General features: G+C 52.0%; 8 protein-coding genes across 8 annotated transcripts; 5 read left to right on the forward strand and 3 right to left on the reverse strand.

Moving 5' to 3' along the window:
- Nucleotides 1-444: 444 nt before the first annotated feature.
- Nucleotides 445-3,026, forward strand: TRIVIDRAFT_176061 (uncharacterized protein; the record flags this gene model as incomplete). The annotated part of the gene is made up of 1 exon (XM_014106051.1): nt 445-3,026. The coding sequence occupies one exon, from the start codon at nt 445-447 to the stop codon at nt 2,971-2,973; it is 2,529 nt and encodes an 842-aa protein (XP_013961526.1).
- Nucleotides 3,027-3,604: 578 nt separating this feature from the next.
- TRIVIDRAFT_33750 (uncharacterized protein) lies at nt 3,605-5,793 on the reverse strand (the record flags this gene model as incomplete). The annotated part of the gene is made up of 2 exons (XM_014106052.1): nt 3,605-5,483; nt 5,639-5,793. 2 exons carry the CDS (start codon nt 5,791-5,793, stop codon nt 3,605-3,607), a joined length of 2,034 nt encoding a protein of 677 aa, XP_013961527.1.
- Nucleotides 5,794-9,081: 3,288 nt separating this feature from the next.
- Nucleotides 9,082-9,947, forward strand: TRIVIDRAFT_215110 (uncharacterized protein; the record flags this gene model as incomplete). Its single annotated transcript, XM_014106053.1, has 1 exon — nt 9,082-9,947. One exon carries the CDS (start codon nt 9,246-9,248, stop codon nt 9,801-9,803), a length of 558 nt encoding a protein of 185 aa, XP_013961528.1.
- Nucleotides 9,948-11,381: 1,434 nt separating this feature from the next.
- On the forward strand, nt 11,382-13,030 carry TRIVIDRAFT_34861 (uncharacterized protein; the record flags this gene model as incomplete). Its single annotated transcript, XM_014106054.1, has 3 exons — nt 11,382-11,928; nt 11,992-12,932; nt 12,986-13,030. The coding sequence occupies 3 exons, from the start codon at nt 11,382-11,384 to the stop codon at nt 13,028-13,030; spliced, it is 1,533 nt and encodes a 510-aa protein (XP_013961529.1).
- Nucleotides 13,031-14,770: 1,740 nt separating this feature from the next.
- On the forward strand, nt 14,771-18,219 carry TRIVIDRAFT_33534 (uncharacterized protein; the record flags this gene model as incomplete). The annotated part of the gene is made up of 3 exons (XM_014106055.1): nt 14,771-15,532; nt 15,599-17,412; nt 17,478-18,219. 3 exons carry the CDS (start codon nt 14,771-14,773, stop codon nt 18,217-18,219), a joined length of 3,318 nt encoding a protein of 1,105 aa, XP_013961530.1.
- A 1,957-nt stretch (nt 18,220-20,176) lies between these two features.
- TRIVIDRAFT_73234 (uncharacterized protein) lies at nt 20,177-22,220 on the forward strand (the record flags this gene model as incomplete). Its single annotated transcript, XM_014106056.1, has 6 exons — nt 20,177-20,326; nt 20,409-20,634; nt 20,696-20,745; nt 20,814-21,074; nt 21,148-21,722; nt 21,796-22,220. The coding sequence occupies 6 exons, from the start codon at nt 20,281-20,283 to the stop codon at nt 21,994-21,996; spliced, it is 1,359 nt and encodes a 452-aa protein (XP_013961531.1).
- Nucleotides 22,221-22,447: 227 nt separating this feature from the next.
- Nucleotides 22,448-24,723, reverse strand: TRIVIDRAFT_33774 (uncharacterized protein; the record flags this gene model as incomplete). The annotated part of the gene is made up of 10 exons (XM_014106057.1): nt 22,448-22,984; nt 23,058-23,180; nt 23,255-23,598; nt 23,702-23,822; nt 23,885-23,919; nt 23,985-24,175; nt 24,247-24,322; nt 24,405-24,453; nt 24,539-24,559; nt 24,619-24,723. 10 exons carry the CDS (start codon nt 24,721-24,723, stop codon nt 22,448-22,450), a joined length of 1,602 nt encoding a protein of 533 aa, XP_013961532.1.
- Nucleotides 24,724-25,786: 1,063 nt separating this feature from the next.
- On the reverse strand, nt 25,787-26,503 carry TRIVIDRAFT_18141 (uncharacterized protein; the record flags this gene model as incomplete). Its single annotated transcript, XM_014105470.1, has 1 exon — nt 25,787-26,503. A coding segment is annotated over one exon (717 nt), but the record flags the coding sequence as incomplete, so codon positions are not given.
- Nucleotides 26,504-27,390: the final 887 nt, after the last annotated feature.

Here is a 27,390-nt window from a genome sequence, read left to right on the forward strand (position 1 = left end):
TGACTTCAAGGAAAGGGGGGTAGAGTTTGCCCACAGGAATGAAGAGCACGAGCATATGCTGGGCCCTCCGATCGCTCTCAAAGTCGTGCTAGGCAGAGAGTGGCTTTAGCGCGCTGGCTCTAAGACGGGGGCCCTGTGACAGCGGGCTTCAGCGCCCCGTAGCGGCATCAATCGCTGCAGGTGGCCCCTGTAAATTCGGAGCCCCGCCTCGCTAGCGCAGTGCTGTTGTTTCATTTCGAGTGAGCTTTCGGGTGTCGCTGACTTTCGTCACTCCGTATTTCGCACCAGCTTGGTGTTTGACATCAGATCTTCTACATCCTACACAGTCCCTCTCCTTGCGAGCCTCGATACCCAGCACTTGCGCCGATTCCCTCGGCAGTTCTGCGACAAATATCATGATAGCGGTATAGCTGATTCCGCGGCCTCAACTACTGCGCTGGCAGCATGCCAGAACTCCCCGCCTTCAGGGTCCTCGGCATCATCTTCATCCTCTGGTGGATGCTGCCGGGCAGCGACTACCAGAGCCAGTCGGTCGCATTATCAGATCTCGTTGTCTCGCGACTTTCGCACTACCGCGCATCCCTCGATGTGCTGAACACGACGCACTGGGCGGACTTTGCTCCCGTGGTGGAGGACGATGGCGATCACGCGAGCCCCAGATATGTCAACCTGACGGGATTTAGAGAGGAGGACCACTTGTCGTGGCAGGATCTGGGCCGGTTTCGTGAAAGAGGTCTGCAGTTCAGTCGCCATGCCATGCTAGCAGTTGACGGCGAGCAGCTCTGGGATGTTGCACAGGGGGAGGCGGTATGGGCAAACGCTTCGGGGGTTCTTCTTGGGCAGTGGGTACGCCGCCAGGAGACAATCCCGAGGACATACGACAGCTACAATCTCAGCGAAAGCGTGCCTTCTATGCACTGGATCGGGGATAAAACAGACTGGGCTCGTAACGTGACCGGCGGTACTGGCAGGCTCCAGGTACGGCTGACGGGAAACGAGACGGTGGCCGAATACGAGCAGCTCTCCAAGGTCGATGCTCCCCTCTCTGGAGGCTTGATACGCAACGTGAAGGCGGTAGTGACGGTTGAAGACACCGAGGGATCAGGATTGAGCTGGGAGATGGTTCTCTTCGGCGTGCATTGGCCACGACAGGGCGTCATCATGATGGCAACAACAAGCGAGAAGTTCGACGGCATCTTTGGGCTACCGCATCTGACCCCTGGGCCCGACTATTTCCAGTCAAGTCAGCGGTTTCTGAACCAAACTCTTGAGCACACTATAGCTACCAAGGAAAAGAACATCTACTCCGACCAGAACATACCATGGAAATCCAACTTTGAGAGCCCCCTCCACACTCGGAATCCCTCTCCACACTGCGAGTACGTCGTGTATCTTCAGACCCATCCCCCAAGCAGACAGAGCTTGGGTCTTGGGTCTGCCATTCCCAAAGGGGAGAGCATGGCAGAGATGCTACAAGCCATCGAGTCAGAGCTGGAGTCTCCACTCGGTGCGCCCATCAAGCACATCCCAAAGCTCCAAATGTCAGCGGTTGTATACTCACCCGACTGCGGCCTCTTCATGGAGTCAAAGGGGCCTCCGGATTTCCCCCGGAGCGAGGGCGATCACCTCCTCGGCGTGAAATTCGAGGTGCAAATCAGCAGCATCAATTATTGGCTGCTCGCATACGCGGTGATGATGTTTGGCCAGGTCATGTTGCTCAAGGGCCAGATGAAGGAGACGTATACCCCGTCTACCCTTGGAAGAGTCAGCTTTTGGACAATCAGCATGATGCTCATTGCCGATGGCATGACTTTTAGCGCGGCTGCGTCGTGGGTTGCCACGGCTCAGTATACCTTCTTGCCAACCCTAACGCTCACGTTTGCGTCCTTCATGTCCATGACTATAGGGGGGAGCCTGCTTGCCAAGATTCACGAGGTCCAAACACCACCGCCTCGCACTCGCCGAGAAGGGACGCAAGGTGCAGCTGGTCCAAACAGCGGATCGACCAGTACGGCCTCCTCAGCACCGCTAACACCAAATCGCACGGGCACGGCAACAGGCCCAATACTCCCTGGGCCGGTAACAGCAGGACGTGGCCTCGGTAATCCGGCTGTTGCCAATGTAGGCGCCGCTGCCAGCATCGCAGATGGCGCCTCGGCCGTGCCTGGCGCAGTCACAGCTGCTGCGAGACCAGGTGAACCGCCTACGCAATCTCCGACGTTTCAGTCACTCATGGGCCGGTTTGTGCTCGTAGGCGCCCTCGTCATGTTCGTCAGCGTCTCGTCCATAGCATGGTACATGACGGCGCGCTCATGGTTCCTCAACATCTGTGCCCTTGTCTATCTATCCATGTGGATCCCCCAGATATACCGCAACATCATCCGCAACTGTCGCCGCGCCCTCAAGTGGCAGTTCGTCATCGGCCAGTCCCTCCTCCGTCTTCTCCCACTGGCATACTTTTGGCTCAAGACGGACAACTTCCTCCTCACGCGGACGGAGCCCCGGGCCTTTGCCGTGCTTTGCCTTTGGGTCTGGCTGCAGATCTTTGTGCTCGCGACGCAGGATGCCGTGGGGCCTCGATTCGGCATTCCCAAGGGCTGGATGCCCGATGCGTGGGACTATCACCCCGTCCTCAGAGAAGACAACGTCGAGGCTGGGGGGCTGCCCATTGGACTTGGTGCCGAGGACAGCCCGGGCCGTGATCGCAGACGCAGCAGCGAGGACAGAGATAAAGCCCGTCCTGGCAGCGGCGGCGGCACCACGCGGGCCATCGACTGCGCCATTTGCCGCGAGGTGCTCGAGGTCCCCGTCGTCAAGGCCGGAGAAGAAGACATGAGCGTGACGGGGGTGTTTTCGAGGAGGATGTACATGGTGACTCCGTGCCGCCACATCTTCCACAGCCTTTGTCTGGAGAACTGGATGAATTTCCGGCTTCAATGCCCAATATGTAGAGAGGATCTGCCACCCATGTAAATTCGGAGGAGCGTAAACTTAACCTATTTAGCATAGTGGTCAAATGTATAATCAAGATGAGACGTCCAATAAAGGTGTAACAGCTGGAACCTATGTATTATACCATTCAAAAGTGAAATAATGCAAGAGCAGGATTTGGTCCTCTTGATGCCAGGGAAACAAAACCGGCTGTGTATTAATTAATACAAATTCATGCTATTCTCGATAAACTACCCAGGTCTATATATAAAGAATAGAATAAAATATGCGATATCATCTGCGTATCAACCATTAACCCTTTTGCGTGAGCTCATATCTTGATTTTCACCCTCCAAAACTTGCCATAAATGAAAATACATCACACAAAAAAAAAGTAGACATATTCGCCTTGATCATGCAGTTCCACCTAGGAAAAAAAAAGATGACGAAAAAGAGATAAAAACGTAACAGAAAAGAAACATGGCCCATTGTCCTCGTAGTTCATAACGCTCTTCCACTATTAACCATTACCTGTTTTCCCCATGCAATCCAAAGCACGAGCAATACTCCCTCAAAAGAACATTGACATAAACATCATAATGTGTGGACATGACAACAAAATCGCAAAGATGAATAGAAAAAAACGTGAGTAAAGAGGTGGGCGTTCATGGGCTCACCAAGTGATTCGAGTCGCTTTGTGTCGTCGGTCCCTCATCCCCTGGCGCAAATCTCGGGAGCCCACCGTGAGCTCAGCAAATCGATGTCGTAAGTCGAAATTGACAGACTGGACCATGACTCTCTTTTCCTCTGGTATTGCCCGGCTTGGAAGAACGACCTGCGTTATCCCACCAGGAGGATGCATTTCGGGAAAGGGATTCTCGGACTCTTCTACCTCCATAACCCATTGAGCAATGTTAGCCGTCAGCTCGCTGTCCCACATGCCCTCACGCCGGGCGCTGCTCCTCAAAAGTTGGATTGCTTCCCGCCTGACGACTGGATCTCGACATTTAGTGGCCACGACAAAGAGCGGCGGAACAATTCCAAGGTCTGCGGAAAAGCTGGGCTTGATATGATGGGTTGTGTATTTCCCCGCCATAAATGCTGGCATTGGAGTGCCGTGTTGCTGTTGGCACCTCCGAGGGTCCGGGCAACGCTCGGTAGCCGCTCGCTTTTCATCATCACCAACTACCTCCCAACCCAGGCTAACAATAGCCTTGAAATGGGGGAGGAAACCATCAAACTGAACCTCAGCATCGCAGAAAATCGTCAAGAATATGACATTTGTGTTGATCTGAAACATTTTCAAGGCCGCGATGCCCGACTTCTCCAGCAAATTCATGCCAGGCTGCAGCCGCGATTGGAAGATTGGTTCGAAAGCTTTTGACCACGAATCAATTTGGCCTTGAAATGTAGCACCCAATTGTCTCCAGGACGGGGGTAAGGTGTAGGAAGGTTCTTTCTTGGCACGCTGTAAATGTTCGATGAATCGCAGCAACATCTCGCACAGCTGATCTGAAGCCAGGCGAGCTTCCCGCAAGGATGAAAACTGATGGGGTATGGGCCTAGACGGCTGAGGAGAACCCATGTCTGAGAGAGGTGAGGACGGGTCTTGTAAACTCTGAGGGCCCAGCTCAATCACGAATGGATGGGGGAAATGGAAAGCCATGTCGTACGATTTGGCCTGAATTGCCAAGCGCGTGAAAATGATTAGGAGATCTTCCTCAACTCGTTCATTGGAATGAGGAGCTTGCGTCCGATCAGATTGAATTCGAGCCAGGAGCTTCAATCCCGTTTGAATTTGGACAATGGCCTGCCGATGGTCACCAATAAAAGAGTCAAAACAGGCTAATAAGACACTGGCCATCAGACGGGTTTTGTTGGTCGCCAACTTGTCACCGCTGAGAAGTAGCATGGCGTTACAGGCTTCCGAGTATTTCCTAACGGCAACTTGCCAATGACACATGACCGAGTCCAGCCGGCTCATAGCACCAGGAAGGGGCATCGAGTCAGGCTCACAAGACTGTTCAAGCGTCTTATACAAGGCGCCAAGAGCCACAACGGCGTGTCGAATGGACGGCTCGAAGTGGCATTCCTGTAGAACGCGCTGTGTCCAAAAGGTCGAATCAAAGTATCCAGACAGCTCTGAAGCCGTCTGGACTCGGAAGAGGTCAAAGTACAGACTTTCCGTATGCATCAAGGCCAAGTTGTGAGACGGCTCGTACACAAAGGGCATGGTGGCATTGGCGGCGAGAGGCCCAGCCTGCCGTTTGCGACGGTTGACACGCCGAGGGGGGAGCATAATGGTGTGACCTGTGAGCAAAAGGCTGGCAGTGGTTGAAGTCGAAGCGCTCGCAATGCTGCTTGGCGCTGGCTGCAGTTGCTGGAGGTGCTGGAGCCCAGCCGCTGCGGCAACCAAAGGCTTCGGAGCAATGCGGACATCAACGGCAGCTCTGGCCCCGCGGCTGGGCGCCGGATAGCCGGTGCAATCTTTCTTGCTGCGGACGCACTGCGAGCAAGCTGGACGCATTTCATCGCACTTGATGCGCCGTTGCCTGTGGACGGAGCCTGTTAGTGGTTTTACCCGAGATGAGATGCTGGGGGTGTGAGAAGAGGAGCAGGCAGTGGGAGGTGGAAGGCAGAGGGATGCTCATGATCATAATCAGAGGCTGTACACTCCATAAATATGTCCAACTCCAGATGTTCTTACTTGCAGTTCAAGCACCCCGTCTTGACCTTGGGATTGCTTCGTCGGTTGCGCTTCTTGGGCGCCTCTTTGCCATTGCCGTTGGCGCTGCCATTGTCGCTGCCAATCACTGAAGTTATTGACTGGGCAATGCCGCTCGAAGGCAACGAAGGTTCCATGCCGTCAGGTTCGGGAGAGCCCGTTGGAGTCGCGGCTGGAGTTTGATATGAGCCCTCAGCCGAGACCATTGCCGCCGGGCTGGGGCCAGGAGCAGCCATGACAAGGATGGAGAGAGAGAGAGAGAGAGAGGTGAGAGCCCCGCGGTGCTGAGGATTATAAAGCTAAGGGAGCCTCATAAAAGCGGTAAAATATGCGGCTGGTTTGCAAATAGCAGCAAAAGGAAAAGGCAAAAAATAGAGTGTTGAAGACTCCAGAGAAGTATGTATAGCGGGGGTTCGCTGAACGGGGAGAGGCCGCTCTTATCAGGATATGGAGATCAATTGACGGGAAGCCATGCGCTTAGCAGGTCGTAGCGGCCGTCGTAGCGGAGCTAGGTCGAGTGGAGTCGAGGCGAGACAGCGGCTGCCGCTACTGCAGTACACCTCCGGTACAAGAGCTTCGATGGACAAGTACCTACATTGCCTACCTATAGTACTTGGATCCTGGTGCTCGTATACCTTGGGAAGGATAGGTACCTTAGGTAGCGCAGTAGTGAAAGGAAGTGAGACAGACGTGCAGAAAAGGGGGAAACAAAGGAAATTATAACAAGACAGCAAGACAGCAAGACAGCAAGACAAACAGCCACAACTACTATAGGCGATGAGAGACGGGAGAGCAGAGCAGAGCAGGCAGATCAGAGCGAGCAGAACAGAGCGAGCAGGACAGAGCGAGCAGGACAGAGCAAGCAGGGCAGGACAGGGTGTACCGCGGCAGCCTTGGACACTTCAACGCCGCCAAATCACCAGATCCACAGGCCAATTCATGCCGGAGCCGCAGACAGACGCAGACGCAGACGCAGACGCTGACAACCGTGTATTATGCACATGTCGCCGCCGCCATGCAGGTCCCCCTACAGCCTGGCAGACAGGGCTGCTTTGGTTAGTAGTGTGGGAGTATTGATTACATGTACGGTGTACAGAACGAGTACGCAGCGGTGGAAATACAAGGAAATAAATGCGATGGACCTGACCCGGCCCAACCAGCAGCAGAGCCGTTGGTGTTAAATTTCATCGGTCGGGGCTCTGGTACTTGGTACCGACAAGTACCCGGTACTTGGACGAGAGCCGGTGACAGATGCAACTCGATGCATCGTGTCATGGCCGACGACGTGCGAGAGCCAGGATGAACTGGGCGGTGGAGGACCTGCAGCTGCAAGCACAGTGGCAGTGGACGGCATGCAGGTATCGCATCGGTTTCTTTGACAGCACAGGATGGCTCCATCGCACCATCGACTCAGGTAGCAATACTAGCCGTCTACCTAGTACTTGCCTGACAGGCGGATAAATGGCCATGTCAAAGTGCCGCCATGTAACTCCAAGCTCCGTTGTTTGGCCCAGAAGTCTCCACGACGCGGTGCCCGTATGAGACAAGAGAACCACCACACGTAATTCTCTCGGGGGGCAACGGCAGCAGAGAGATTGACAAGGTACAGTAGCCATCATACGTTACTCATGAGGGTTGGCGAGGCTGTCCTCTTGGATTCAATTGCTGGTACCCGTATCGACTTGGGACGGTGGGGATGCCCTCAGATAATTAGAGTCAACTGACATCTTCATTGACCGGAATCTTTCCCCTTCCAACGAGCCTAACCCGCGCTACCAAAGTTCAAGTTACTCTCACACCAACTCAGCACACATAGCTGCAATCTAGCTCGCCGCAAATCGCCCATTTCGGACGCATGCTGCCCTCCAAGGATCCCGCTAGAAGCTGTGCTTGGCTAGGACTGCACCTTAGCGGCACTTTTTCCAGCCTGCAGCGTTCAATCTGATCTCTGCTGGTACGCCGACTTGGTTCTTGCACCAGCACATCGATGGAGCATGCGACAGACAAGATTGACGATCTGCGTGTCGCCGCCGCCACATGACTGCGGTTGAAGTTCATCTTGGCAATGTCTTCTTGTACAAGTGCCTGCACCGGTACAAAGATACTATACCCAGGTACGGTACGGAGCACTTGCTGTGCCGATACATCACCAAGTCGCAGCGCATGTTCACGCGTCCCCCTCTTTCGCTCACCTCCTCTTTGCATGCAGCTTGCCGAAGCTTGTTGTCTGTGGGATGCACTATTACCTGCCTGTACCTTGCCGGACCATGTACTCGTTTGGTAGCTTTTCGGATGTTCTGTGCATGTACCTACTGCATGTGTCCGTTTCGGTCCTTTCGGAGCAGCCAGCTTGTTGCGGTCAGCCCAAACTGTCGTAGCCCATGCTGTCGTTCATCATCGACAATACTATATTGAAGTTGGCCCGACTCCGCTCAGAGACTTGATTGTGAGAGTCCTTCGTATGCGACATTTGCGTCCTTCAACACAGCAACTCCATAGGCATCTGCTGGAGATGGCTGGATATTAGTCCATACTCCATAGCATAGGCAAAATGGGTCAACAGGGATGCCTTGTGTGACGTTGGGCACGCATGCAAGGGATAGGGCATACAAGGTATATACGGAGTAGCTTGGTCTTGATTCGGAGGGTTTCTGAATGGTCCATACGCAGAAAGGTCAGTCCAAAGACATGCCCACCTATGGCGGTACTATAGGTAGTATTAGGATCTGAAACACTCCTTAGGGTTTTCAACTTATCACAAACTGGTCAAGGGAAACTCCGTCCCAAAGATACAGGTAACCCTCTATTCGAGAGGTCTTTGCTGGTGCAAGATTTGACCCTCTAGAGCCGATAGGACTATACTATTTACCTAGAGGTAATACCAATTCTTCAATTGTCCAATTGGCAATGACTCTATGGATTTCATTGTCCTGGTGATGAGTATTTCAAGACGCCGCCACCGATTTCCCCCATAATAGAATTTTGCCCAATTTGCTATTTGGCTCCATTTCTACCCTGGCAGCCTGGCCTTCTGATGCACAGACATTTTGGCAGGGGCTTTAGGGTAGTATGGAACTGGCAGGGCGGTTTGCCGAGTTGACAAGGAACTGTTTCTCCAGTATGGGCTGGTGCCGTATAATGATAGTATGCAGAGACCAGGTAATGTATGGCCGATGACTTGTCGGCTCATATATGTCACTTTAGGCTGCATGGCTACCTCTAGCTGCTGGTTCGTCCAACAATACGTACGAGAATGTTGTTTAAATAGAGACACCGAAATGGTTAAAAAGCGGGATGCATGTTTGCATCGCCAGAGGCTACCAGAGGAAGCCATCTGATTGGCTACATTCAGCCACTGGCCCGCAGAAAAGTTGCAATGATTCGAGCACTTGTCTTGAATTTGCTTGTTGCAATTAACCATCGTACTGATTGACCACGACTCCAACAAGCCGTATTGCGATCTCGAAGCTATCCAAACTCGTTAGAGAAGGGAAATACGGTACACGACTATACGAGTTGCCCATTGATATTACGACATCGCATAAACGCACTCCTTGCCGGTCTCTCCAACACACCAACAGATTAAATCATGTCGGAACAGCCTGAGAAACCGCCGCTGCCTCCTCGCAATGAATTCATACACAAATCAGCGCTTGCAGGAGCAATAATCACTCCCCTAGCGATGCTGCTCCCTCCCAGAAAGGCCGACGTCCGACTGCTCGTGCTGGTGGGAGCATTCTCACTCTGCACAAACCAGCTTGCCTACGAGTACACAGGACAATCTATATACGGGCGGTTTGGAAGCCGCGTGGGCTCAATATTTGACACGGGGCTACCAGAAGGCGCAAAGAGGACCCAGCAGCTGCTAAAGGAACAAAGGGAGAGAGAGGCCGCGCAGAGACAGGCTCAGAAACAATCCGAGCCGGAAGAGGGCAAAAGCCGGCTCAAGGACATCTGGATGGGCGGCGAGGGGGAGGACTGGAAAGAGAAGAGGGCCGAGGAGCACAAGAAGAGCTTTCAAGAGGGCAAAGGCATGAGCGATATCATCTTTGAGCAGATTGCTGATGTGTGGAGTGGCAACTGGAGAGGCAAGGCGAACAAGGACGACTCTTCCTCGGATGATTCGCAGGGGGAGAAGAAGAAATAGTTTGGGGATCTACAGCATTTGATTGACGATGTTGATGCTATGTGGAATCTTTCTACGATTAGTTTGTACTAGTAAGGTGGCGTGATTGTATGATAGGTATGGGTATGTGTAGGTAGGTATGTACAGAGTCTGTGTGGTTGGAATAACCGATGAGGGGCCTTTGTCACTCTAAAGGTGCGATGGATACAGGGAAGCTGCGTCATTGAAAACTATGGGGTTTAAAGGGGAAAAAAAAAAAGATATTCATGTCCTCTCTAGGCGAAAATTGGGTCGATTGACAGAACAGGGCTGACAGGGCATTTCAAGCTTAAGTACGATTTGATGAGTCTGGGGATGATCCGTTTGCTCGTGAAGTCAGGTTGCTAAATATAACATCAATCGGAACCCATAATACATAATACGTGGCAGCGCCTTGCTCTGTGGCGTCCCCGCCAGGTACAAGAGCTGTGCGATGATTTAGCAGCACAAGCTGTGCTGTTCGTATCTCGGTAGTCTGAGCCACCAATTCGTCGCGTCCTGCTGAAGGCTGATTGGCCTCGTGCAATTTGTTTGTACAATTCCGGACCGATGTTTCGACAGAGCTCTGTTTATGCCCAAGGTGTGTATCTGCTGATTGTTGTGAACTACCCGACCTCTTATTACTTATTTTGTGCTTTTGGCGAGACCCGGCGGAACGAGCAAGCCATGGTGCGAAAAAGGCGTCCATCCATCTTGCAAAAGGATGTGCGCTTAATAGCACCGTAATGGCAACCCAGCGGGACAATCAGGCTGAACGACGGGCCAAAATAGCAAAACGCCACAGCAATCCAGTCATTTTCTGGCTGATCGACGCCGAGTTCCAGTTCCAGCACAGCACAGCCCAGCCCCCCCTGGGCCCACCAACGTCAGCGTGCTGTGCATGCCACTGCCGTAGGATTTTTCGATCAGATGTTAGTTGGCGGGAGGTTATTATAAGAAAATGTGCATCAGCTGCTCCGTGTTGTGCTTTCGCTGCCTGGGTCTGCCTTTTGATTTTGTCTCCTCTCTTCTCTCTTCTCTCTTGTCTTCCCTCTCCATCACAAGCTTTTTGTTGGCCTCTTGTTTCATCTTCTCTTCGTCTGATAGACGCCCCCGCTGCAACTCGGCCTGAAACACCGGCAAGCCTGTGCCAATGCACCGCTCAGTGGCAATTTAACAGCCTGATCCATCAAATCACTGCAGGCGCACAGGCCGACAGGGGCCTCTGCAGCGTCTGAGCTCCGTAAACCTGGTACGAATCACTACCGAAGGAATACCAGTACATCGCACATCGTATCCACTACGTAATCGCCGGCAAACATCAAAGCAAGGCGTATTTGGAGCCGCTTTTCTCCTGCCCTCCTACATACCTCATACCATACCATCCCGTCCGTACCCTCGGCACGTCGAACCCTCAGCAGCCTTCATTCGCGATACACCGATTCTGTCAACGTACACAAGACAGTCCCTTGGCCTCGACCTCGACCTCGACCTCGACCTTCACTTCGCCTCGCTTCTCTTCAACTCCATCGCCTTTGCTTCTCCGCGCGGCGTCAGAGCCCGCTGGACAGCTCTTTCGCCATGGCTGCCAACAGCTACTACTATGGCGGCAATCAGCAACCGCCAAACCAGCCAACAGCCCCTTACTATGACAGCACCCACGCGCCAGCAGACTCAGATCTTCCGCAGGCCTACAACCATGGCTACTCGGATGCTCATTATGGGAGCCCATATGGCGCTCCTGTGAACCACCAGCCCACAACAGGTGCGTCGCCGTTTGATACTGTCTTCGACGATCACGCATACCCAACGAATTCGAACTCAGGGACGGGCGGCGCGAGTAGCAGCGACATCTCCCAGCAAGGCTTCTATCACCAAGACACGGGCTACTATGGGTCGAGGACGGAAAATATCCCGCTGCAGGACCACACGAGCAAGTCTCCCGAGGCTACTGATCACATTTACGACGCGCCGGCTGCACAGCCGAACCAGAGGCGCGACAAGAGAGGCAAGGTTCGGATAGGCGAGCTGGGCATGCTTGGTGCCAACAAGAAGCGCATCCCATGGCTGGTCTATATTTTCTCGGTTGCGCAGGTCGCCGTCTTCATCGCCGAGATTGTGCGGAATGGTAAGCGCACACGACCAACCAAAATCCAATTTGCTAGACTGGTCTAACCATGATGTATCGCAGGTCTGTTAACGGGCTCTCCCATCATGATCAAGCCCCAGTTCAACCCAATGATTGGGCCATCGACCCAGGTCCTCATCAACATGGGCGCCCGCTACGTGCCTTGTATGCACAATATCAAGGAAATTCAAGGCTCCACGATCCCCGTGCTGTTCCTCTGCCCAAATGCCACCAAGAATACGCAATTCTGCCCTCTTTCGGAACTGTGTGGCTTCGGCGGTGACGTCCCGAATCCTCTTTTTGATGGCAACGAGCACCAGTCCCCGGCTCCAAACCAATGGTTTCGCTTCATCATTCCGATTTTCATGCACGCCGGGCTTATCCACATCGGCTTCAACTTGCTCATGCAGCTCACCATTGGCAAAGAGATGGAAATGGCGATTGGGTCCATTCGATTTTTCCTCGTCTATATGAGCGCCGGCATCTTTGGCTTTGTCATGGGAGGAAACTATGCCGCCCCTGGTATTGCTTCTACTGGAGCGTCGGGCTCCCTCTTCGGCATTATTGCTCTTACTCTACTCGACCTGCTATATTCGTGGAAAGACCGACGAAGCCCCGTTAAGGATCTGCTGTTTATTATAATCGACATGGTTATTTCTTTTGTTCTCGGGCTGCTGCCTGGTCTCGACAACTTTTCTCACATTGGAGGGTTCTTGATGGGCCTTGTATTGGGTATTTGTGTCCTGCATTCTCCTAACTCCCTACGAAGGAGAATTGGCCCGGATCCATTTTACTCAGCGGTACCCGGTGCGCCAGAGCCTGGGACGGTTCCCTTTTACAAAAGCCCAGTTGGCTTTTTCAAGGGGCGGAAACCCTTATGGTGGGCCTGGTGGCTTGTTCGAGCAGCCGCTCTTGTGGTCATCATTGTCGTTTTTGTCGTTCTGCTCAACAATTTTTACAAGGTTGGCAATACCTGCAGCTGGTGCAAGTATCTTAGCTGTCTTGTGAGTTGCATTCCCCCCTGTCTCTTCCCTAAGGATAAGCTAACATGCTCTAGCCTGTTAATGGTTGGTGCGATCTTGGAACCATCAAGGTGCAGTAAAGGCGCAAAGGTGGAAAATGGCATGGATATAGACGAAATAGGAAGAGGCAAAAAAAAAAGGCGATTATTTGTCAACGTCTAAATTTCTCCTTTGGTGGCAGATGATATGTCTGTAAAAGACGAAAGAGAAGAGGGTAAGAGGATTTTTTACATTATATATATAGCGCTGGCGTTTAAGGTCGTTGAAGAGATCACCGTTACACACACAAGACAGGGGCAAGACAGGGGAAAGGAGGAGGGATGATGGCATAATGGGTCGAAAGCAAACCCATCTCACAGTTTGTATATAGACGATGGCTATTTTCTCGGGATTGGACTGTCTACATCTCGATGAGTGTAACTGCATGGGAATGGAACCTGGGGAGGGCCTTTTGTTTTTTATTTTGTTTGTATTTTAGAGGGTGTGTGACTGCAAGATGACTGATGCATCTGCCCATATTTGCGTCACATCTTGGCAGCCGTGAAATATGCAAGACAGCTGTTCGCCCAGACGGCAAGTCACGCGACTAGTTACCTAAGAGAAACGAGGTGTGACGACGCTGTTGATGTTGCATCGGTACCGCAGTTAGTAATTCGCCCACGGCTAAATGTCTTTTGCCCTTTGGGATTCTCCGTCTTCTCCTCAACTTTGCTCTTTGATTTCTGGCGTTTGTTGTGTGAAAACGGCCTCAAACGAGCCTCATATGGCCTCTTGTCTCGACAACAACACACGATGGTCACCACAAGAAGAGCAGAGCTAAGCATGGCACGATACGACAGCAATAAATAGAGCACGCATCAAAGAGAAACAGACATGCCCGGCACAAAGGTAAGAGAAGAAAGGGCAACGAACCCTAACCACCCCCCTGCCTGTCTTCATGATGAATGTTCTTCAATGCATGGCTTAACTGAATGATCCCGCAAGGGACACTTGTTGAGTAAAAAGAATAGACGTCTGATACGAAGCTTTGACTCTTTCTTTCGGATTTACTGTCACTTCTGGGAAGATATGCTGGCTAACCAAATGGCAGGATATGCAAGGGTGAGGCGTTGGAGAGAATATGATGTGGCGGTTCATCAGTAAGTCTTTTGATCTTGTTGAGACCGTCTTTACCTATTGAAGACAATGGGCGCCACTTGTAATGGCCCAGCCCAAACTGTTTGCCTCTTAGAATTAGAACTTTTTAGCAGATGAACGGGCTGTTATGCCTAATAGGATTCTACAGATTTGTCATAGTTGTGACTCCTTCACGTGTACTTGTAATGCAACGTGAACCCCTCTGCTCTCTTTTGTTTGCCCCTGGCTAGCTAGCAATAGATCAAGATCGTTCTAACCAACGGACCGCAAAGGGGGATTCCCGTGGTGGCGTCTTGCTGTGTGGAATCTTGTTTTGCCCCCGTTTCTGATCTGAGCTTGTAAGAGACGGCTAACCCCAGAAGTGCCCCAGAGGAAGCAACCCCGCTCTAGTTACGAGTACTTCTACCAGGTACTCTGCGGCGCTCATATGCTTAGGTAATGCAGCGACAACAGAACGCCAACTCACGTGCATACCCATTAAACAAACGGTGGGTCTAGTCACGTCACGGTCCGGAGGCGCGTATTGCTGGGAATATCGTGTCGGCTGTGAGACGGAAGGAATCTCGTCTTTTCCCTCCAGGGACCAGCAATTCGCCCCGACATCGTTGGACTTCCCCCCTGACAAGCCACAGCTGGCCTCGGTTTGTTTGATACACACTTCCTAGAAGCATCGCAAAAGGACCATGGCTGCCACAGTTGTCCCCCAGAAGCGAGTGCTGGGCGAGTCCCGCACTCGCCAGAACATCCCCTCATCGCCACAGTCCGCCAAGAAGCGGAAAACTGAAATTGACGAGCCTGCGCCGCCGATTCCTCGCTTCATCAGCTCACAGAAGGGACCGGGAGTTAAGCTGGGAGCTAGTCAGACAAAGAGCGTGTTCGAATCCGAAGTTCTCGAAAAGCTGAGCCAGGATATATCAGAACGCAAGCAGAACAATACAGAAAAGGACCAAGCATGGGATCGGCCGCCGGTGACAGAGTTCGTCCCAGGCCAGGATAGCATCTGCTTCCAGTCCATCGAAGCCGAGGAGGGTACCTTGCACGGCGGAAAGGTCGCCGTGAAGCTCTTTGGCGTGACGGAAGAGGGCTACTCAGTTATGCTGCATGTCACGGACTTTAAGCACTACCTTTACGTGGCTGCCCCTCTGTCCTTCCAGCAAAAGGACTGTGCGCTGTACAAGGCGTATCTTGAGACACAGGTTGCCCAGCACCAGCCCGCGATCCATTCAGTGAGCTTGACCATGAGAGAAGACATTTACCACTACCAGGGCAACGTACAAAGTCCCTACCTCAAAATCACCGTCACTGACCCCAAGTTCATCAACACGGTGCGATCAACAATAGAAAAGGGCCTTGCGAACTGGAAAGGCATGTGGGGAGCTTTGGACGGCGGCCTGAGAACGTATGACAACATCCAGTACGTACTGCGGTTTATGGTGGATTGCAAGGTAATGGGTTTACACTCTCGATTTTCCTGCTAGTGTAACACTTTTGGCTAACAGAGCGTGGGATAGATTCAAGGCATGTCGTGGGTGGAAGCCCCTGCCAGCTCCTACAAGATGATACCGGAACACAGCCGCCAGTCCAATTGCCAGATCGAAGCCGAAGTCAATTACATGGATCTCATTGCCCACAAGCCGGAAGGAGAGTGGGCCAAGATGGCACCCCTGCGTATCCTCTCCTTCGATATTGAGTGTGCCGGACGCAAGGGAATCTTTCCCGAGGCCAACGTCGACCCCGTGATCCAAATTGCAAACGTGGTTACCAAATACGGAGAGAAGAAGCCCTTTATCCGAAATGTCTTTTGTCTAGACACTACCAGTTCCATTGTCGCGACACAAATTCTAGACTATGAGAAGGAGGAGCAGATGCTCCACGAGTGGCAGCAATTCCTCGTCCGGGTTGATCCAGACATCATCATCGGATACAACATCTCCAACTTTGATTTTCCCTACCTTCTTGATCGTGCAAAGCACCTCAAGGTGCAAGGTTTTGAGTACTGGTCTCGCATTCCTAGCAAGCCGTCCAAAGTCAAGGAAACCAACTTTTCAAGCAAACAAATCGGCAACCGGGACACCAAAACCACAAATACCAATGGTAGATTACAGCTCGACATGCTGCAGCTGGTTCAGCGTGATCACCACCTGCGAAGCTACACGCTGAACTCTGTGTGCTCCCAGTTTTTGGGCGAGCAAAAGGAAGATGTGCACCACACCATGATTACGGAGCTGTTCAACGGAACACCCGAATCACGACGACGTCTGGCGCTCTACTGTTTGAAGGATGCCTATCTCCCCCAGAGACTGATGGATAAATTGTCGTGCCTAGAAAATTACACCGAAATGGCCAGAGTCACGGGTGTTCCTTTCAACTTCTTGCTTTCGCGTGGACAACAGATTAAATTCGTGAGTCAGTTGTTCCGAAAAGCACTGGAACAAAAACTGGTTATCCCCAACATCGCCCCCCAGGGGACAGAGGATCAATACGAAGGCGCCACAGTTATTGAGCCGACGCGAGGATACTACGACGTGCCCATTGCGACTCTTGATTTTGCTTCCCTGTACCCAAGTATCATTCAAGCCCACAATCTATGCTACACGACTTTATTAAGACCCGGAGACGTCGAGAGATTCAAGCTCGAAAAGGACGTAGACTACATCGTTACCCCCAACGGAGACTCCTTTGTGACGGCCACCAAACGCAAGGGACTGCTCGCTCAAATTCTGGAGGAACTGCTATCAGCCCGAAAGCAGGCAAAGCGAGAGCTAGCCCAAGAGACGGATCCCTTCAAGAAGGCTGTGCTGAACGGTAGGCAGCTGGCGCTGAAAATCAGTGCCAACTCTGTCTACGGTTTGACGGGCGCGACGACAGGAAAGCTGCCTTGTCTCGCAATCGCAAGTAGTACCACCAGTTTCGGCCGTCAGATGATTGAGAAGACGAAACGGGAGGTGGAGATGAAATACAACATTGCAAACGGCTACACTCACGATGCTCAAGTTATTTACGGTGATACCGATTCCGTCATGGTAAAGTTTGGAACAAAGGATCTCGCAGAGGCGATGAAGTTGGGCGAAGAAGCCTCCAAGTTCGTGTCAGCCAAGTTCTTGAAGCCCATCAAGCTGGAATTCGAAAAGGTCTACTTCCCATATCTGCTCATCAACAAGAAGCGATATGCTGGGCTGTACTGGACAAAGACGGAGAAGTACGACAAGATGGACACCAAGGGTCTCGAAACGGTGCGGCGTGACAACTGCCTGCTAGCCCAGACTGTCATCGAAAAGGTCTTGCGGATGATTCTCATCGACCGGGATGTCCAAGGCGCACAAGAGTAAGTAAAGTCATGCAATCGTATGATTAGGGGGGGCACAATGGCTAACGTCTCTCCAAAAACAGTTACGTCAAAAGCACAATTGCAGATCTGCTGCAGAACAAGATTGACATGTCAAAACTGGTCATCACAAAGGCCCTCACCAAGGAGGACTACGCAGCCAAGCAAGCCCACGTTGAACTTGCACAGAGGATGAAGAAGCGTGACGCCGGCTCGGCGCCTGGTCTTGGCGATCGAGTGGCGTATGTCATGGTCAGGGGAGCGGCGGGAGCCAAAAACTTTGAGAAGTCGGAGGATCCAATCTACGTGCTGGAGAACAACGTGCCGATCGACACCAAGTACTACCTGGACAACCAACTAGCGAAGCCACTTGGACGAATCTTTGAGCCCATCCTTGGCGAGACAAAGGCAAGATCTCTGTTGACGGGAGACCACACGCGCACAATCTCAGTGGCGGCCCCCACGGTGGGAGGTCTGATGAAGTTTGCCAAGAAGACGCAGACATGCATGGGATGCAAGAAGCCGCTTACGGGTAAGCACGAGAGCGCCGGCGCAGTGTGCAGCGACTGCGCGCCTCGCGTGGGAGAGCTCTACAACAAGACGTTGGACCGAGTATCGGACCTTGAAGTACGCTTCGGACGGTTGTGGACACAATGCCAGAGATGCCAGGGTAGCATGCACTGTGAAGTCATCTGCAGCAGCAAGGATTGCCCCATCTTTTACATGCGAATGAAGGCTAAGAAGGATCTGGAGGACGCAGGCAAGGAGCTCTCCAGATTTGATGCAGACCAAGCCGCCATCTGGTGAGAGGCTTGGATGGGGGTTAGGTGGGGAAATGCATGATGATGCAACCCTTGTTTTGCTTTGCTATTTCCAGGGTTTTTTGGGGGTCACACAAGAATGGTCCGACAGCAGAATGGCTGTATTAGTATGTATCCATTATTGGATGGCGTTTTTTTGGAGCGAGTGCGAAGCATGCGTACTCGAATGTCTATGTATTTGTGTGGACTATTATGTGTGGGGAGTCATGGTATCGCGATGATTGCCTTGATGACTCTGCAATGCCGTTTTTGCGTCACTAATGTGGAGGGACGATATATATCTATGGATCAGATCATGTATATCACAAGTTGATTTGCCGGGAGAGCGTATCATCAGGCAGAAAATAGAATCAGTTACGTCCAAGTATTAGCATTGCAGAATTAGGAAAATGAAATGGGGCCTTGGCATCGCCGAGAGGCAGCGTATATCCGTTCGGTGAGAGGCGTATAGAGGCTGGTTATTCCGAGGCCACGGCTCGAGAGACGGCAATCAATCAAGAAGGCGATTGTGCGGGTAATGGCCCCGAGACTAGGAGGGAGGCTAGAGCTGAGTTTGTGCAAGTGGTGCTCGGCGTGTCAGATTGCAATCTGGTATGATAATTCAAGGTGAGCTCCGATACCGCAGGGCGTCTTTTTTTTTTTTTTGGTTGCGGGTTGGAGATGCTGCGTGGTGGTTGTAGGGAGAAACCGGAACGGGGAAGATGGTTGATTGACTGATTGATTGATTAATCGATTGATTTGTACGAGGACTTGGTAATGCGACTTTAATTTGCGTTGTGCATGAGGCATATGTGGTGCCAAGCGGGAATTAGGCACAATGGCTGGGTAAGTGGTATTGTAGGAGTTTTGGTGGTGTGAGGCAGACAATGTCTAAATTATGGGGATGGTTTTTTTTTTTTTTTTTCTTTGTTAAACAAGAATCTTGGTATTTGATAGAGGCGTCTTGGTTGGGCGTATTCTTGCGTCGGCATGGTGGCGTATGTTGTGCCAATTTGTTTGTTTGTTTGCTTGCTTGTGGTGTATCTCTGTGTTACATGGAGACAATAAGAAGATGATCATTACGCGTGTAAACACCAATAACCCATCTCCAAGCCCTTCTTCCGCATCATCATCCCATCAAAGAGCACATGTCAAACAATCAATCAATCAACCGGCTGCTACCCTGCATCGCTAGTCTCTGATTCCGGCTGCATCATGGCTCCTAGCTCGCGTGCTTCCCGCATGCCGGTAACGGCGGGCGCTCGTTTAGCCCGAAACTCTACGATTGGACGAGGGCGATGCGGCGACGCAATTGAATCTTCAAACGGGCAGCACGGCGGCGGCCAATCAAGACGGGCGTTGTCGCTCGGATAGGGATTGATAGATGATAATCGGGGGTTTGGCGCTTGCCGTTTTGGATTATCGATATGGGCTTTGCTTGGATAGCTTTTTATTGATTTGACACACCCGTGTTAGTGATTCCAAACAGCATCGCGCCTCATTGTGAGACGAAGACGGAATGTTCAGCCCTTTCCGATTAAATGGCGCTTTTTCTGGGCGTGGGGCTTATTGATTTCCCCGTGAGCGATTATTGGCGAGTTGAGGTTCCCTTGTTGCCTTATTTCGCCGTGCTGAGCGAGATCTCGGCTGCGTTTCGATGGTGCTTGTCGAGGGCGTCATAGATTGACGCCCCCCCAGCCCAATCTCATCTTTCTAAGCAAAGCCCATCTGAGCGAGCGACTTTCGGAGCGCTGAAACCGTGGCTTTCTAAGCTTGAGAGACGTAACGTGGCATGGGGGTTTACGGATGGAATGAAGTCTTGGCCATTGAGTTTGGCCGAGATGGCGAATCTTGGGCTTGGCTGCGTTGTGGAGGAAATGGGTGCTATATAAGAGCAGCTTGATTCCCGCGGGAGAGAAGTTTTGACTTTTCCCCTCTTCTTTTGATTTTCTGTACTGGCTCTTGCAACTCGGGTTTATCTTGCTATAGTATTGAAGCACGCGACAGAACGTAGACTCGCCACATCAACTGACACCAACTCCGATACACCTACACTCACATCATCACAATGTCTAACCTTCCTTCCGAGCCCGAATTCGAGCAGGCCTACAAGGGTGAGTCCCCTCCATCCATATCAAACTCAAATCAGCAACGATTCAAGTCTTCCATATTACAAAGACTAACACGCTGCTACAGAGCTGGCCAGCACCCTCGAAGACAGCAGCCTCTTCCAGGAACACCCCGAATACCGCACTGCCCTGCAGGTTGCCGCCATTCCCGAGCGAGTTGTGCAGTTCCGAGTCACTTGGGAGGACGACAAGGGCCAGCTCCGCGTCAACCGAGGATACCGTGTGCAGTTTAACTCTGCCCTGGGTCCTTACAAGGGCGGTCTTCGATTCCACCCTACCGTCAACCTGTCCATGTAAGTTTGATATTCTGCCTTGTTTTAGGATGAACTTGACGAGCTGACAAAAAGCCTGCAGTCTCAAGTTTCTTGGATTTGAGCAAATCTTCAAGAATGCTCTGACTGGCCGTAAGAAGAGCCGCCTCTCCCGATGGGTTCCGCAAGAAAGATAAGCTAATCATGAATCAAACCTCTAGTCAGCATGGGTGGTGGCAAAGGTGGTTCCGACTTCGACCCCAAGGGCAAGTCCGACAACGAGATCCGCCGCTTCTGCCAGGCCTTTATGCGCGAGCTGTCTCGACACATTGGCGCCGATACTGATGTCCCCGCTGGTGATATCGGCGTTTCTGGCCGCGAGATTGGATACATGTTTGGAGCCTACCGCCAGGCCAGGAACAAGTTTGAGGGTGTCTTGACCGGAAAGGGACTGAGCTGGGCTGGCAGCTTGATTCGACCTGGTGAGTTTCCATTGTTTCCCTAAGCAGCCACAACGCAAGAAGAAAGGGATCGAGTGCTGACAATGCTTTGCAGAGGCCACCGGCTACGGTCTCGTCTACTACGTCGAGCACATGCTCCAGCACGCCGGCAAGGGCTCTCTCGCCGGCAAGCGCGTCGCAATCTCCGGCTCCGGCAACGTCGCCCAGTACGCCGCCCTCAAGTGCATCGAGCTCGGCGCCACCGTCGTCTCCCTGTCCGACTCTAACGGCGCGCTCATTGCCCCCGACAACGGATCCTTCCAGCCCGAGCACATCAACGAGATTGCCGCGCTCAAGGCCCAGCGACGACCCCTGACCGACTTCCAGTACGGCGACAAGTTCAAGTACTACCATGGCGCGAGACCCTGGATCCACGTCGGCAAGGTGGACATTGCGCTGCCTTCGGCGACCCAGAACGAGATCAACAAGGCGGAGGCTGAGGCCCTTGTTGCTGGAGGCGTTTTGGTCGTGGCTGAGGGATCCAACATGGGCTGCACTCAGGACGCCATCGACTTGTTCGAGGCCCAGAGGAAGGAGAAGGGCCAGGCTGCCGTTTGGTATGCTCCCGGAAAGGCCGCCAACTGCGGAGGTGTTGCCGTGTCTGGTCTGGAGATGGCCCAAAACAGCCAGGTAAGCTTTGCTCCCCTTTTATCTCTTTGCACCTTTTTGTTAGTGTAATTGCCTGCTGACAACTTGTGAATAGCGTCTCACCTGGACCGAAAAGGAAGTCGACGACAAGCTCAAGGACATCATGAAGAACGCCTTCCTCGCCGGTCTCGAGACGGCCAAGAAGTACGTCCCTGCCAAGGAGGGCGAGCTCCCCAGCTTGGTTGCCGGCAGCAACATTGCCGGCTTCGTCAAGGTCGCCGAGGCCATGCACGACCAGGGTGACTGGTGGGCTTAAGCGTCTTTCCGTCAATTTTTTTTCCCCTGCTTCTTGGATTTCCCTTTATTTTCAGTAACGGATAGAAAAATGGACGTTTGGCGTTTGGGACTGGCGGTTATTGCAGCCGGTGTTTGTTTTGTATATATGGGATGGACTGCGTGGCATTGTTGATATCAGCGGTAGTTGAGATATCCATCATAGCGAAGATATTAGTGATAGTTATGATATCCGTTTAAAATTTAATCCTCTTCAATGCTCAAGACGTGTATAGATGTTAGTTACATGTAACTTGGCCACTTATTCAGCTCCTTGCTTGAGGAAGGTAGCCACCCCTTACAATAGGGAATTTCTATGTCAATGTAAAATCAACAGTTTTTCAATTCAAACGACTCAATTATCTACTGGGTATCTATATTAGATGCACACTCACTAAGACCAACCTGTCTTGATGCCTTTCCAGAGCCTCAAATTAGTCTTCATCGGCCGACTCTCCTGCTAAGAGCTGCTCCTTGATACGCTGGCTGGGCAGCCACCTCTCCTCCGGAATGATCCACCACGACACAATGGCAAAGATGGTCACAGCCCCCATGATGACGGGCGCATAATTCAAGGTGTCTCCCGTGACAGGGAAAACATACGGCGAGAAAAGCACGGCGACCACCCAACCGTTCCACAGAACGGAGATTGCCTGGAAAGGCTTGCTCCAGCGACCAAGGCTCCATGCCGGCTTAGGGAACGTCTTTGGCGTGAGGAAGAGTCGGCCAAGACAGATGAGCCCGTAGGCTGCGGCGGAGGGAACACCGGCGGCCGAAACGAGAGAGGTAAAGGCCACGGAAGAGGGCAGGATGGTGCAGGTGATGATGGAGGCGACGACCCAGACGACGATGACGGCGTTGCGCGGCTGGCCATCGACGACCTGGGAGACCCAAGATGACCAGGGCAGGACGCCGTCTCGGGCCACGGCGAAGACGAGGCGTGAGGCGGCGAGGACGGCGATGGCAGTGTTCTGTAGTGAGAAAGGTGAGTGGGAGAAGTTATGGAGCGGGATAGGAGATGTGGGATGGGGGAGGGCAACGTACAAACCACAGAGCGACGATGCAAACAACGTTCATGACGATGTGGCCGCCTTGGCCGAGGATCACGGCGTATAGCGGCACAAACGGCTGGACGCTACCGTAGGAGAAGAGGGTATCTGGATCGGGCTTTGAAGAAATTCCATGTCAGAAGCTGCATAACTCATGATTCCCCATTCTAAATCATATCATCTAAAACTTACCGTGCAGAAGAGAAACAGAATAACGACGACGAAGCCGCCAAGCCCGCTGACGACGGTGCTCCAGAAGATACCCCTGGCCGCAGACACGCTGGCGTTGCGCGTCTCCTCAGCGACGTGGCCCGAGGCGTCGTAGCCGATGAGGATGCCGGCGGTGGCGAGATACGACAGGCACCAGTTCCAGCCGGGCGAGGCGCCGGTGCCGTTGTAGGTGGTCATGAAGGCGTCGTGGGCGGAGCGGAAGCCGATTGTGCGGGCGGTGCCGATGGGCAGCCAAATCATGTTGAGGACGAAGTCGAGGATGACGAAACCGGTGGAGAGGTAGAAGATCCATTTGAAGTATTTGGCTGTTTTGGGGGGACGTGTGTGAGTTGTTGTCGTTTTGGTGCTTGTGATTTTGGGTGATTTAAAGGGGGAAGGGGCAGTAGGAGAGTGTAAATGGATACTCACGGGGGAGGAGATTCCATATCGCTGCTAGAGCGAGAAGGACTTCGGTGCAAATCCACTGGACGGCGCGAAACTTGACGTCTGAGGGATCTGAAGGAAAGTCAAGGTTGAAGACGACGGTTTCCTATTGAGATAGTTGGATCAGTTTTACGTCAGGTCTCAGCAGTATAACATTGTAAGACATACCGACAGCATGTAATTCACAGCTCCCTGTGTGTTGCCTGTAGGTATTACTGTTAGCCACTAGACTCGTCTTCTTCGTATCAACTCAAACATCTAAACATACTGGCACAGAAAGTCGTCCAAGCAGTGGTGCTCCACCACGCAACGACATAGCCAAACAGGCGTCCATATCGAGGCCCGCCGGCCTCAGCCGCCCAGAGATAGATGGACCCGGCAAGCGGCAGCGACGAGCAGATTTCCGCAATGACGGCGGCGCTGATGAAGCTGAAGACGCATGTCACGATGAAGCTTGTCCTGCGGGGGTGGAATCGTCATGAGTAACCAGGACGAGGCTGTCATCGTGAGGGTGGGGGGTAAAGCCTCACCAGTAGGCGAGATTGCCGCCGGCAGCGATGCCGGTTGAAAAGGTGACGCGGACGCCGCCGATGAAGTAGAGGGCGGCTTGTTTGTGAGAATGTCTTGTTAGACCTTTTTGTTTCTCTTGTTTGGGGGCGTTGGAAATGACTCGAGATATATGCCTTACCAAAGGTTGTTGAAAAATTGTGAAACAAATTGAAGGTTCTATGAAGCACCTGCAGACAGCCTCGTGTGAGATTTTTCGGTCACGCTTAAAAGGCAAAACAAAACGGAAAATAAACTAAAGACCGTTGAACGTACAGGTTTGTATCCGAGTTTCGTCTGTCACTGCAATGTCAGCAAAAGTTGAAGCCATCGCCGAGACTTTGATCGAGTCTTACCAAAACCCTGGTGTCTGCGGTTTCTTCGACAACGCCTTCAACGTCGTGGGTCTTTGAGTCGGTTGGCGCATCGTCTATGACGACGGGTGGTGCTTCTTCAATCATTTTCGCCTAAAATTATTTCTTACCCTATTGTTCTTCTTTTCTCTATTTTGTATTAAAATAAAAATTCCGTTAAAGTAGCGACGGGAATAAAAGGAAAAGAGATTTGCCGTGAGTTGGAGCACGCGGATAAAGAAGTTGTTGTTGCCCGCTAAAATCCCCCAACCTTGAAAGAAAAAAAAAAAAAAAATAGCTCGCTATACTGAGTTGAGACGTGATAGATAGCAGCACAAGCTTAGAGCTCTCACTGCCGCCCCGTCCCACATGGAGTAACCGTAACGCACCGGCCGTGTGCTCGTATGATATGGAGCCGGTAATTTGATCGACGCCCGGGTTGTCTGTCGTATTATCACGGACTCCACAGCTTTAGAGTGGCAAGTTTCTTATTGTGAGATAGTGAAAGTGTCAGGAGATATTGTGTCTCCTTCTCCTTTTCTGGTTGGCATTTTTTCATTCTAGGATTGAATATAATTTTTTTTATTCTCCTGATTTTTACATCTCAAATGATTTGACTTTGTGTAGCGTGGTTTGCGCCGCTCGGAGAAGTTCTGGATTTTTATCACGCAATTGCCGGGGTTATATCTCCGGTTCGACTCTATTAGTACACCGAGAAATGAAGGAGGAATCCTCTGCTGATATGGATGTAATCAACTTGTAATCAACTAATCTTACTTGTCCTTTGCCCTCAGTGCAGTGTAATACTCTTGATGGCTCACTAAGATTAGCTCCAGGGTAGCTGAATTCTGTACCGGTGCACAAGAGAGAAATGCTCACAAATTCAAGACCACCCATTACATACATCACCAAATACTGCAATATTGTTTGCATATTCTTTATTGTAAATTATACAATTCAATGATATTACAACAATTACCAATCCTGGCTTCTATACTAAGGATCAGACAGCAACCTGTCTTCGTTTATATGAAATCCAACTAGGTACCTATACCTTACACTGCTAATAACCAATACCACCTGGAGACTCGATCTTCTGTCTCGACAATTCATGTGCATATCTTTCTCCCAAGCCTTTACGGCATCACTTTCCCCCTAGACGTACTCACTTTGATGATGGTGGCTTTCCAGGCATCAACACCAGCCATAATGTTTGCGTCTTTAGCTGCAACGACATTCCTTCGTCAACATCAAGCCCTGCAATATGCGGTTCCAGTGCCCTCATCTGTCTTGCAGCATCGCTCTCCTTAGTCTCCCAAGCCAGGCTTAACAAAGTTTCCAACGGCATTCCCAGATGATGAGCCAATCCCGCGGAATCAAATAGATGTGCGTGTAAACCGCGCATGTGTAGCCACTGTTCGTTTGCAACAGCCGCATACGTCGCAGCTCTCTCTTGAGGAGTTCTCGGCCTCTTGGTCACAGCCCCAATGGCCTGGCTGGGGAGCGCCAGAGTGGTGCCCACGATGCCTAGGGCCGTTGTTACTGGCAGCGAGATGGTGCCTCCGATGAGGCCCATGGCAGCACCTATGATATTGCCCCGTTTGGCATTGTCCGAGACGTTCCTACCAATGGACTTGGCGTGGGCAGCAACATTTTTGCCCAGGTTTTTGGGGTTTTGGCCAATATGGGCAGCTACATCGGTGGCATGTGAAAGGGCGCGATCTGATATAGTGGCCGTTAGGAAGGCTGAGATGGTGGTCATGAACGACCGCCATGTCTCCTCGGTGATGCCATAGCTAAGAAGAACAGGGGCATACGCCACCAGGAAAGGCGAATCCGGATCCGGTTTGATCTGAGGAAAGGCAATGGTTCGGGCGGTTGCGGAGCTGCTGCTAGATGACCCGACTTGATAGATGGGGGGAGCTTGTGCTGTCAGAGAACCGTCTTTGCCTTTGCCATCCGTAGGGAAGTTAAACGGTGAGGTGATGGTTGGGGCCAGTGCTGAGGTTCCGGCCGGCGGCTGTAATGTTGATGCCGAGACTGATGCAGAGAGCGAATGGGAAACTGAAAGTGAAGCCGGATCTGAGGGTCCTAATCGGGGCTCTTCATATGCCGGCGCCGGGTCGAATGGGATCACCTCTTGCGGAAGCTCAGCCGGAGCCCCGTTTGCCTCTTTCGGCGTTAAGCCACTGCCGCTGCCGATTCCCTTTTCCATGGCCAGAAGATGAATTACTGTACACCTGCTTGATTTCGAAGCAGCGGCGAGTCAGTGGTTTCTAGACTCAGCGAGGCGAATCTTTCTTTTTAATTGTTCTTTGCGCGCCTGGCTGTGCGTCCTGGCATCGCGTGTGGTTACGTCACAGCCTAGTCAGTTGTTAGGCCCTGATCCAAGCCATGGATGGTGTTGTGGCCAACCGCATGCCTGCAAAATACGCTACTTCTACGGGCTTGCGAAGCATCTGCCGCTGCGCCACGGATGCCTCGCGGACAAACATCGGCTCGTCCGACCCCTTGCATGGAGACTCCTGAGCGAAGGAATGGGATCCTGAGAGCTTGGACGGGCTTGGACGGGCTATTCTGGTTGTGGGTAGTAGCGGCTGGCGCTTTGCTGTGCTGACGAGGCGAGCGGCTTGTTATCCTGAGTCATGGTTTCTGAGGGTAACCGAAAGCGAGCTGGATTTGGGTTACATTGTGTCTTGTAGTGGTTTGGAATGGTTTGGAACGAGGTTGTATGTAAGTGAGAAGCTCGTTACATGTCTGGCAAATCGAGACGCC

The sequence above is a fragment of the Trichoderma virens genome (genome assembly GCF_000170995.1).
Source record: "Trichoderma virens Gv29-8 chromosome Unknown TRIVIscaffold_1, whole genome shotgun sequence".
NCBI lineage: Eukaryota > Fungi > Ascomycota > Sordariomycetes > Hypocreales > Hypocreaceae > Trichoderma > Trichoderma virens.